We start from the raw sequence: 10,748 nt of genomic DNA, 5'->3' as shown, positions 1-10,748 counted from the left end.
TTCTCAGTCCTGCTTCTTCTACTCCTTTACTAGTTTCTCTTGGAAGAACTGCCTTCATAAATCACTTGCAAACAAATTCTTATCTCAGGGAGTCCTGCTGGGGAACCTAATAATGACAACCTATTGTGGTTTTAGGAAGCAGATTTTAAGGGTGGGATTCTGTAACTGGTGCATTCACTGGCCATAGGAGACTAGAACTACTTCATTGGCGATAAGTGATATATAATTATGCACTTGTCAAAGCCAATAGAATTTTACAGTGTTAAGAGTGAAGCTTGATTTATGAAAATTGAAAAAAAAATATTTTAGAAGTAAAGGAATCCTGGAGAGCAATGCAGACTGTGATGAGAGAACCTATGTTACAATGTATGAAACAATCTCACTGGAGGAGGTGACCCCAATAACTTTGGAAATGAGAAGGATCTGTAAGACTAAAGGCAAAGGAACTGTTCATAGGCATTGTCCCATAGCTGATAATGATACTAATATCTGTGGAAAGGGGAAAGGGTTCAGATTAATAATTCTGATTCAACTATATGTGTGTACTGGAATGAATGAATGAATGAATAGGAAAATAGGTGGTGGAAGGTGGGTAGCAGGTTTCTCACTGTTGGAGTCAAAGTTTGAAGGTGGGAAAAGGGACAAGCCTAGTATGATCCATGTAGTAATGGACAGTGAGAGGCATCAGGGTAAACTCATGTTTGCCTTGATTTACATAAAGAAACATACATGCACATACACACCAGTTAGAATATTCAGTATGTTTTCTTTGTCAGCTGAGAAGTCCTGAAAGAAGTGACAAACCAGTAGCTGTGAGCATACGAAGTGCTCTCAGGTCTTGGATTCTAATATCATTCATTAAGTGAAACAAGTCTCCTTGAAGAAATTGTTGATTCTAGACAGAGGGAGAAAACATACAGGACAAGCCTGGAGCATTTTGTGGTGTCAGAAAGTAAGAAAGTGCTCAAAAAACAAAACAAATGAAGAAAAACAAAAAATAAAACCAAATTGAAGAAAGGACAAAGAAGCTAATGGAAAGAGCTCCCAATGGGCAGAGCTGGAACAATCTGAGCAAGAAAATAAAGTACTGTTCAGGTCCTTTGTCCATTTCTTAACTTGTTTATTGTTATTACATGGTAAATATTCTTTTATATATTTTGAATATTAACACTTTACCAGATATGTGGTTTGCAAATATATTTTCCCCTGTTCCCTTTTCATTTTGTTGAATTGTTTCCTTTGTTGTGGAGAAACTTTTATAAGTCCTAGTTGTTTCTTTTCGCTCTTGTTGCCTGTGCTTTTGGTGTCAAATCCAAAAAAAATATTTGCCAAGACCATTGCCAAACAGCTTTTCCTCTATGTGTTCTTCTGGAAGTTTTATGATTTCAGATTTTCCATTTAAGTCTTTAACCCCTTTTCAGTTGACTTTTGTATATGGTTTTGTATTTGGTTCTAAGAAACCAATTCTATTCTTTTACATATAGATATCCAGTTTTCCCAACACCATTTGTTGGGAAAATGCCTATGGGAGAAAGCCTATGCTTTTCCTATTGTGCATTTTGGCATCTTTGTTGAAAATTTGTTGACCGTGTTTGCATGGATTTGTTTCTGATTTTTCCTTTTTGTTCCATTGATCTATGTGGTCAATTGTATATCAATACCATACTGTTTCCAACAGATATATGAAAAGATGCCTGACATCACTAATCAGCATGAGAATGCAAATCAAACCACAATGAGATACCACTTCACTCCAGTCAGAATGGCAAAATTAACAACAGTAGAAACAACAGATGTTGGCAAGGGTGTAGAGAAAAGCGCACCCTCTTACACTGTTGGTGGGAATGCAAACTGGTGCAGTCACTCCGGAAAACAGTATGGAGGTTCCTCAGAAAGTTAAAAATAGAACAACCCTAGGACCTAACCATTGCACTAATAGGTATTTATCCGAAGGATACAAAAATACTGATTCAAAGGGGCACATGCACCCCAATGTTTATAGCAGCGTTATCAACAATAGCTGAACTATGGCAAGAGTACAAATGTCCATTGACTTATGAATGGATAAAGATGTGGTATATATACATAATGGAATATTACTCAGTTATTGAAAAATGAAATCTTGCCTTTTGCAATGATGTGGATTGAACTAGAAGGTATTACGCTAAATGAAATAAGTCAATCAGAGAGTTAATTATTGTATGTTCTCACTCATATGTGAAATTTAAACAAAAGAGGGGAGCGTAGAGGAAAGGAGATAAAAATAAAACAAAGACGAAGTCAGAGAGGGACACAAATCTTAAAAAAAACATAGGAAACCAACTGAGGGTTGCTGGAGAGGAGGGGACTGGAAGGATGGATTAACAAGTTCATAGACATTAAGGAGCGCAGGTGATGTAAGGAGCACTGGGTGTTACATACAACTGATGAATCACTGGACTATACCTCTGAAACTAATAATACACTATATGTTAATTAATTGAATTTAAATAAAAAAAGATTCTCTCTCTCCCTCTCCCTTTGCTAACCCCCCCCAAAAAAGATAAAAAGAAATCAAGAAAGGAGAATGGTGGTTGCAATTGTTGCAATGTACAGAGTTTCAGTTTTGCAAGATGAAAGTGTTCTGGAGATGGGCAGTTGCACAACAAAATAAATGTTCTCAATACTATTTAACTTTATAATTATTAAGATAGTAAGTTTTATGTTATGTATGTTTTATCATAATAAAAAAATAACTATTGGATTATGGCCCAAAATATATAATAAATATTCATGAGTTCACATTGATACAAATAAGTGATTAAACACATAAATAAACAAATAGTGAGAAGGAAGAGACAAAATTTCCCATACAGAAAATTCCAAATAATTTATGTTGATACTTCACCCTCAATGACAGGGAGCTTACTCCCCATTTCACATGGTGACTTCCTTCCAAACAATACACTAGAAAGATGGGAGATGAGGGGTAGGTTGAGGAGAGTTTAACTTCATAGTTGGAAAACCCGACACACACTACATCAGTAAGGAGATCAACGTGATAAATTATGTTAGGAGTGTGTGCTTTTCATATAATGGAATGGCAATGGAACTTTACTTCTGTACTCTTCCTCATAAAAACCCATAACTTCAGTCTAATCTTATGATTAGAAAAAATCAGACAAACCCATACTGAGGGATAGTCTACAAAGTAGCTGATCTGTACTCCCTCAAAGTGGTCGACGTCACCAAATACAAGGGAACTCTGAGACACTGTCAGTCACAAGGAACCTAGGAGACAAGATGACTAAATATTGTGGAGTATCTTAGGTGGGATCCTGGAACAGAGAAAGACATTAGGTTAAAACTAAGGAAATTGGAGTAGGTCATGAACATTAATTATTATATCATTATTGCTTTGTTAATAGTAATAAGTGAATCATATCCATGTAAGATATTAATAATAAGAGAAACTGGGTGTGAAGTATGTGGAAACTCTCTGTACTAGATCATCAACTTTTTTGTAAATCCAAAGCTGCTCTAAAAAATAAGGTCTATTTAAAAAAGAAAACAAAACATCAAAATCTAACTCTCCAAAGAAAACAAGTGCATACTCTGAGTTTTTTCTGATTACTTCTCCCTTTGCCCCAATATTCCTGCCCAGTCTTACCCAGACTTCTCTTAACTTTTGTTCTGTTAGGAGGACTTGAACTCATCCTCATCCTATAAGTACAGACGTCCCTTACTTACTATGGCTGGACTTAACGATTTTTTGACTCTGCAATGGTGTGGAAGCAATATGCATTCAGTAGAAACCATACTTCAAATTTTGAATTTGGATCCTTTCCTGAGCTAGCAATATGTGGATGATACTCTCTTGTGATACTGGGCAGAGGCAGGGAGTCCCAATCTCCGTCAGCCACACAGTCATGAAGGTGAATAGCTGATACTCTTATAACCATTCTGTACCTATACAACCATTCTGTTTTTCAGTTTCAGTGCAGTGTTCAGTAAGTTGTATGAGTGCCATTCAGGTCTTTTGGGTCTAGCTGCCTGTGGCCGTCTCAACAGGGATACCCCCGGCATAGCCTCATGGCTGTGGTAAAATAGAGTTAGGTGGCTTGAGATAACCTGCCTGAAATGATGGGGTTAAATAGTTAAAAACAGGTAATTTGAAGCATTAAAGGGAGAATTTTCCCGAAAAAGGAGAAGGCCCTAAGTCCTGCTGTGATTGATGGCAGTAAAGGCTACAGAAATGTCAGGGAGGGTAATGGCTACAGTGGCCTTGGATCTGTGTATCTCCAGCCTACTGAGAACTTCCATGATTCCAGTGGGCCCAACCTTTACTTTCTTTAGTGACTCTGTCACTATCACTCATTAGGACTACTCTTGAGACTCTCCTCTTCCTACCTTGCTTAATTCTGCTTCTATCACTTTTCTAAAGCTTTCCTTAGCCAAGTAGACCCCCATAAAACTCTTAGAGGCCATTCTACAGAGGGAACAGCAACGAAGGGGCCAGAACCCTACTGAAGCTCCCATACCTACCTCTTTGATATCTTCCCAGAGGCCCTCCCAAAGTGAGGAGATGGGAAATCAGAGGTGCTGGGCTGAGCTGGACCTGGTGTGTGGTGTAAGGCAGTGTTGAACTGAGGTGGGCAGATCCTCCTTCCCCCAAACAGATTAACTTGTCCCAGCTTCATGACCAGCAATTGGCAAGCATTGCTTTCAGGTCTATGAGTGAAGTTTCGGTTTGGTATTGGTTTGGTTTCCTTTTAAGAAACTCATGAATGGGTGCACCTGGGTGGCTCAGTGGGTTAAAGCCTCTCTGCCTTTGGCTCAGGTCATGATCCCAGGGTCCTGGGATCAAGCACGCGTCTGGGCTTTCTGCTCAGCAGGGAGCCTGCCGCCCTTTCTCTCTCACTGCTTGCCTCTCTGCCTACTTGTGATCTCTGTCATAAATAAAAATTTAAAAAAATCTTTAAAAATAAGTCATGAATATATTGGGTGGTTTGGGGAGCAGAGTTAAAGAATGTTTTTCTTCCTTTAGGTATTGGCCAAGAGAGTCTGTTGCAACCACTGACCCACAAACAGGTTTTTATATGGTGAGAAGCAGAGGAGAAAAGACAAAGAGAATACAGGATCCCAGGACTTCCAGGATTTATTCTGTACTACTGTACACACTCACAGATTCAACTATAATAATGGGGACAAAGTCAGGGTTACTGTAGTAACAGTCTCTTCAGGCAGAGGTTCTGGCCGCCAGAGGTTGGGACTGAGCTCATCAGGGGTGGTTGCTGGACAATACCTTCCCCTTCCCTCAGCCCCACTGAAGAAACAGAAGGACAGGATCCGGCAGGTTCACAGATGAGACAGGCCTCCCAGGCTGGGGACCTGAGATTAGTGAGGCCACTGGCTCTTTCTTCACTTCTGTGGGATGGCCTGAGAGCCTTTGGAACATTAGGGGGTGCTTACTTATGTTTTGGAGGGCCATACACCTTCTGCTTCTGCTGTTGCTGCTCCATCAGGGGTAAGACTTCTCCCTTCAGTGGCTGAACCAGCTGGGTCTCTTGGACCTCACCAGGAGCTGGGACAATTGCAGGCTGCTCCATCTGCCCCTCCTGCTGCTCTGCTGGCTCTGGCTGCTGCTCCTGTTGTTCCAGGAGCTGGTCTCCTTTCTTTTCCAGTGGCTCATTTCTCTTTGCTAGCTCTTGATCCAGTTGCTGGTCCAAGAACTTTTTTTCCTGTTTTAGCTCTTCCTTTTGCTGCCGCTTCCTTTGTGCTTGCACGTGCTCCAGTTGCTGCTCCAGATTTTTTGCTTCCTGATGTTCCTCACACTGTTCCTTTTGCTGCTGTTGTTGTATTTTCTGATCCTGTAGCTCCTCCTTCCACTGTTCCAGATGCTGTCCCAAGTGTAATTCCTGCTCCTGTAACTCTTGCAGCTGCTGCTGTTCCAGATGCTCTTCCAGGTGAAGTTCCTGTTCCGGTGATTCTTGCTGCTGCGGTTCCAGATGCTGATCCAGGTGCAGTTCTTGCTTCTGTGACTCCTGGTGCTGCTGCTGCTCCAGATGCTGTTCCAGGCACAACTTCTGTCCCTGTGCTTCTTGTTGCTGCTGCTGCTGTTCCAGGCACAGTTCCTGCTGCTGTGATTCTTGCTGCTGCTGTTGCTGATCTTCCAGATGCTGTTCCTGCTGCTGTGGCTCACATTGTTGCTCAGATACCCCCTTCACAAGAGTGGTGTGTTTCTCCCCATGCTCCAAGAGGACCTCCCCTGGGAGCTTGGAGGGCATATTCTGGCACAAGGCAGGTATTGAAATTGGTTGTTTCACTTGCTCCTGCTGGGTATTTATGGGAGGAGAAACAGGCTTGAGGGGCTCTTGACTGAGGGCAGGGGGCAGGGTCACTGGCAGAGTATGTTGCTGGGACATCCTGGAAGCTGATTTAGATAAGCCTGAAAAACAGTAGGGGTCAGAAGGGTGACTAAAGGCAGATAGAGTGGATGAATCCCCAGAATCTGCAGAATGGTCTGGTTTGTTAGCATCCCTTCTCCTTCCTTGCATTGGGGCTCTCCTATCCACTCTGGGCTATGTTTCCCAGAAGCAAGAGTGGAGGGGAGGAGGGGAGGGCTGAGAAAGGCCCTGCTGGGAGCCTCTAATTTCCTGAAAGAGCCAAAAAAGAGGTCCATCTTCAGAGTTACTGGGTGACAATGGACTGGGTGCCATTTCTTGCCTCTGTCCCTACTTCTGACCTCTACTGATCAAGAAAGGGAGATGAGTTCTGGGGTTCAGATGGGAAGAGGTGAAGTCCTAGGAAAAGAGAGGTACTCCAGGACTCCTCTGAGTCCTGGAAAATCAGTCCATGGACACACCTGGACTACTCACACAACATAGTATCAGCTTAAGTGTCCACTAAAAGATTGCATGTTTCTGAGCAGGTCACTTAATCTTGCTGGGCCTCAGATTTTCCTCTGCAAAATTAACAGACTAGCCTGTTCAACTCCAGGGGTTTCTCTCATGACCTTCAGAAATTTAACTACAATGCTTGCACTTGGGGGATGGGGTGGGGGGAGGGGCTGGAAAGTTGCTGGGAAGTGGAGCCAGTTCGTTCAAGTCCTATACTTCTGAGTTGGGTTTTCCAGTTCCTGCTTTGCCTGGGTTTCTCCAAATGATTTTCCCCATTTTGCCGTTCTCTCTTCTGCAGCACAACAAGAGTTACATGCATTTTCCTCAAACATGCCCCCCTAAAGAAGGCACAATCACAGTCAGCCCAAATCAAATATCCCCATCTTACCTCTTCTCTCTCTCTCTCTCTCTTTCTCTCTCTCTCTCACACACACACACCCCAGAATATCAAAACAAGGAAAAATGGGACAGGAGGGAAGGGGATTGCTTTGAATTCTGTGTCTCCATGCCATGGCATGTCATTTAGCATAGTGACCTGAGCTCTCCTAGAAAGACACGCAGTCTAGGTGAATCCAGCCTGAGAGTGATACATGCACCCACCCAGGCTGGCCACTCTAGCCACATTCTGGTGTGTTGGATGTCCCTGGTGCCAGCCCCAGTCCTTCCAAGTAATACTTACCAGACTCACAGTCAGGACAGCTGCAGAGGCCTCTAGTGGAGTTCTGAGCTGAGCAGGGGCCAGGGTTTCTTTTATATGGTTCCCCAGCCCAACTTCCTTCCCTGGTTGAAGGAGATGGACTGGTTTCACCACTCAGGTTGGTCAACTTCCTTCAGCCCCTTCCTGACTCATCCCAGGCACCTGAAGCAGAAAACCCCTCAGGGCTCCTTTTCACAGAGACACCCAGAGAGCTCTGGGGGCTCTGTCACTCCTGTGATACTCATCTGACCTGGGCATGGGGAGGCGAGGGAGGCATCTTGGGAAACTAGTCTCCTTTTCCTATTGCTTTGTGACCTCGACCAATCCTTTTCTCTGAATCTTAATTTCTTCACTTGTAAAACATGTCATCCTGATAATTAGACCTGGAGATTCATTTCCAAGGGCATGGAATGGAAAGTTATGTGTTTCTAAGGGATGTTCAAGCTGGAGTAGATGATGTCAAGGTGGGAAGAATAACATCTCATGAAGGGATGGGGTTGCTGGAGATTCTTTTGCCCACCAGCCTATGTCCTACTCTTGGGATGTATCTGTAACACCATTCTGTATGGAAATAAACCCTGTCCTGAGGGAGTCAGACTTTAGACCAGAAGGGTCAAGTAGAAGGCTTACAGAGGTCTTCTGCTGTGAGCTAGGGGCTGCCTAGGTCTCATGCCCAAGTTTGTAGTTAGAGAAGTTCTCAAGAAAGCCATATTCATAAATACTACAAATCACAAACCACTCACACAAGGAAACAGGTATTAAATAATATAATATATGATAAATACTGCTTTTTATTGCTTTTTTGTATAATGTTTTTTTAGAATGCATAAAGGCATAAAGCTCAAAACCAAATTATCCATTGCTTTCTCCAAATCATTCTCCAGAAATAACTTAAGCAACTCTTCAGGGTGGGGGTTGGAGCTTATGCCTCCTCAATGCCAAAACTGAAACAGCTCATCTGGAATAAAATCAAAATTCACTGCCATGGTTTCAAAGGCCCTCATTAGGTATCCTCAGTACCTAGGAAAAGTCCAGTTTTCCTCATCTCAGCGTTTAGTGTCTGCCATCTCAGCCCACAGGCTTCTTCAGGGTCCCTGGCTCTTTGCATCTTTTGTCTTCTGCTAAGTGCTGGGGTCTGCCAGAGAGCCTTCCTTGACTCCCTACTTGTCTTCTGGTTTACTTCACTTCACTAATAACAGTTGAGAGCCCTTTTTGTATTTGTTCACCTGTTTCTTTTTAGTCTTTCCCCCAGAAAATAAGCTCCATAAGGAGGGATTTTGCCTGCTATGTTTTCTGCCATGTTCCCAGAATTTATCATAACCACCATATATACAAAGTGCTCTATAGATACTAGTTGAAGGAATGAATGAATGGTGAATCTGAGCATCTGGAGATAGCCACTATTAAACATTTTAGCATTGTGCATGTATACATGTGTATATAAACAAAATGGAATTGTGACTTTGCTTTTCTTTGTAATGATTGAGTAATAGCTTATTTCGAAAACATCATTTACTTATTGATTTATAACAACTAATCAAAAGGAAATATTAGAATAATATGAAGGCAAGTAAGTACTCATTTCTGGAGTACCAAGTTTAGTAAGTTAAGTTAAGTAAGTTAAGTAACTTAGCTTAGTAAGCTAAGTTTAAGGAGAGTCCCAATTCCAGTGGTTTCCCGATATGTACCTCCTTCCCAGCCCCAAACAGATCTATTTATAATGTTAATTTTTCCATGTGCCTGGGGCTCATGGCAAAAAGACAGGTGGTTCATTCTCTCCCCTGGAATACTATCCTCTACCCTTGTCCAATCTGTTCCCTGAACCCACCCAGGACCTCACACTCCCTGTAGCACAGGGATAAGCTATCTTCTGAGGTAGGGAAAGCCCTCTTCACACCCTCTGCCTTCCCCCTCCCCCATGAAGAATTAACCAAGCATCCTCACATGGGCACCCATGACTTGCATTCAGATGCTGACCTCACATGGGAGGAATCTGCCTCTCCCCAGCTCTTGACAGTCAGTCCCAGGACAGCAGGCCTTGCTCAAGGAAGTCACACCGGTCTTATGGGTTTCTAGGGGCTTCTATCTGCCAGATCTGCCTCCCGCCCTCTGATTCACAGCATAATGAGAGGTTTGAGGGGAGAGAGTGTGTGTGAACCTTTGGCCACTGGGCAAAGCTAGGGTGTGAGGAGAAGGGTGGATTGGGGAGCCAAGGGAGTATGTGTGTGCAGGGGACAGGTTGGAGAAGCCTCAGCATTTTAGGGGTTCAGAGGTCCCATGCTCTGCCCTCAGATTGCCCCATTTAGGAGCCAGAAATAGATGTATATGGCGGAGATTCTCTCCATGTCTGTGTGAGTGATCTCATAGGCCACGGGTGCACATGATGAGTCTGAGTAACTGTCCAGCCCCCGCCCATTGTAATGAGGCTGAGCTCATATCCCATGACACATGGCAGAGGCCTTGACCCTAGCTCTTCCCTAACCCAGGGAGGCCCTGGATATTTCTCTCGCAGAGGCAGAAACTGGCTGGGTTCTCTTTCTCTCTGAGGTAGACAGTCCATTTGAACTATTGCTTAGGTATAGGGGGAGTATTGGTTACAGCATTTTACTGCCTTGGAGGGAGGATGTCAAGGATATTTCTCTGCAAACTGGCAGTATAGGGTGATGGCAGATGGTCCAAGGCAGGTGACTGGGTCCCATCTTAGATAACCATGTCTAAACTGTTTCCTGGTGAGTCAATGCCCCCACTCTCTAAAGCCACTAAGTTGTCCTTGCTCCCCATAGGCCTCCTCCTCTGACCAGGTCACTGCCACTCACATCATCTCCCAATCTGCCACCCTCACTGATAGGCTCCCCACATGCCCTGAACCCTCCTTATCTGCCTTTGCAGCCTCCTTAAACTGACCTCCTTTCCTCATTCACCTCTTGAGCCCATCTGCTGTTCTGCGAGGGACTAAGGCAAGGAAAGAAGAGAAGGCCAAGAGGCTGATTCTTCCTCCCTGGGCTTCTGGGTTGGCTAAGGTGATGTTCTCCATTAATCATCCTCTGGCTTCCCCTCCTTGTCCTGTGGGATTGCTAATTCCCACGTTCAGTCCCCAGTGCTAATAGCTGTAGAAAAGCAGTCACAGTTCTGCTCTTGGAACAGTAAGAGGAGCAAAGGCATGAAAGGCTAAC

The 10,748-nt window shown here is 43.5% G+C and overlaps 1 protein-coding gene across 1 annotated transcript; it reads right to left on the bottom strand.

The window, feature by feature from the left end:
* Window positions 1-5,126: 5,126 nt before the first annotated feature.
* On the bottom strand, window positions 5,127-7,586 carry IVL (involucrin). Its single transcript, XM_032302182.1, has 2 exons — window positions 7,558-7,586; window positions 5,127-6,427 (listed from the first exon to the last, which is right to left on the bottom strand). The coding sequence occupies exon 2, from the start codon at window positions 6,402-6,404 to the stop codon at window positions 5,448-5,450; it is 957 nt and encodes a 318-aa protein (XP_032158073.1). The 5' UTR covers window positions 6,405-6,427; window positions 7,558-7,586; the 3' UTR covers window positions 5,127-5,447.
* Between the last annotated feature and the right edge of the window lie 3,162 nt (window positions 7,587-10,748).

The sequence above is a fragment of the Mustela erminea genome, chromosome 10, assembly GCF_009829155.1.
Source record: "Mustela erminea isolate mMusErm1 chromosome 10, mMusErm1.Pri, whole genome shotgun sequence".
Lineage (NCBI taxonomy): Eukaryota > Metazoa > Chordata > Mammalia > Carnivora > Mustelidae > Mustela > Mustela erminea.
This window is presented reverse-complemented; position numbering and strand designations above follow the sequence as displayed.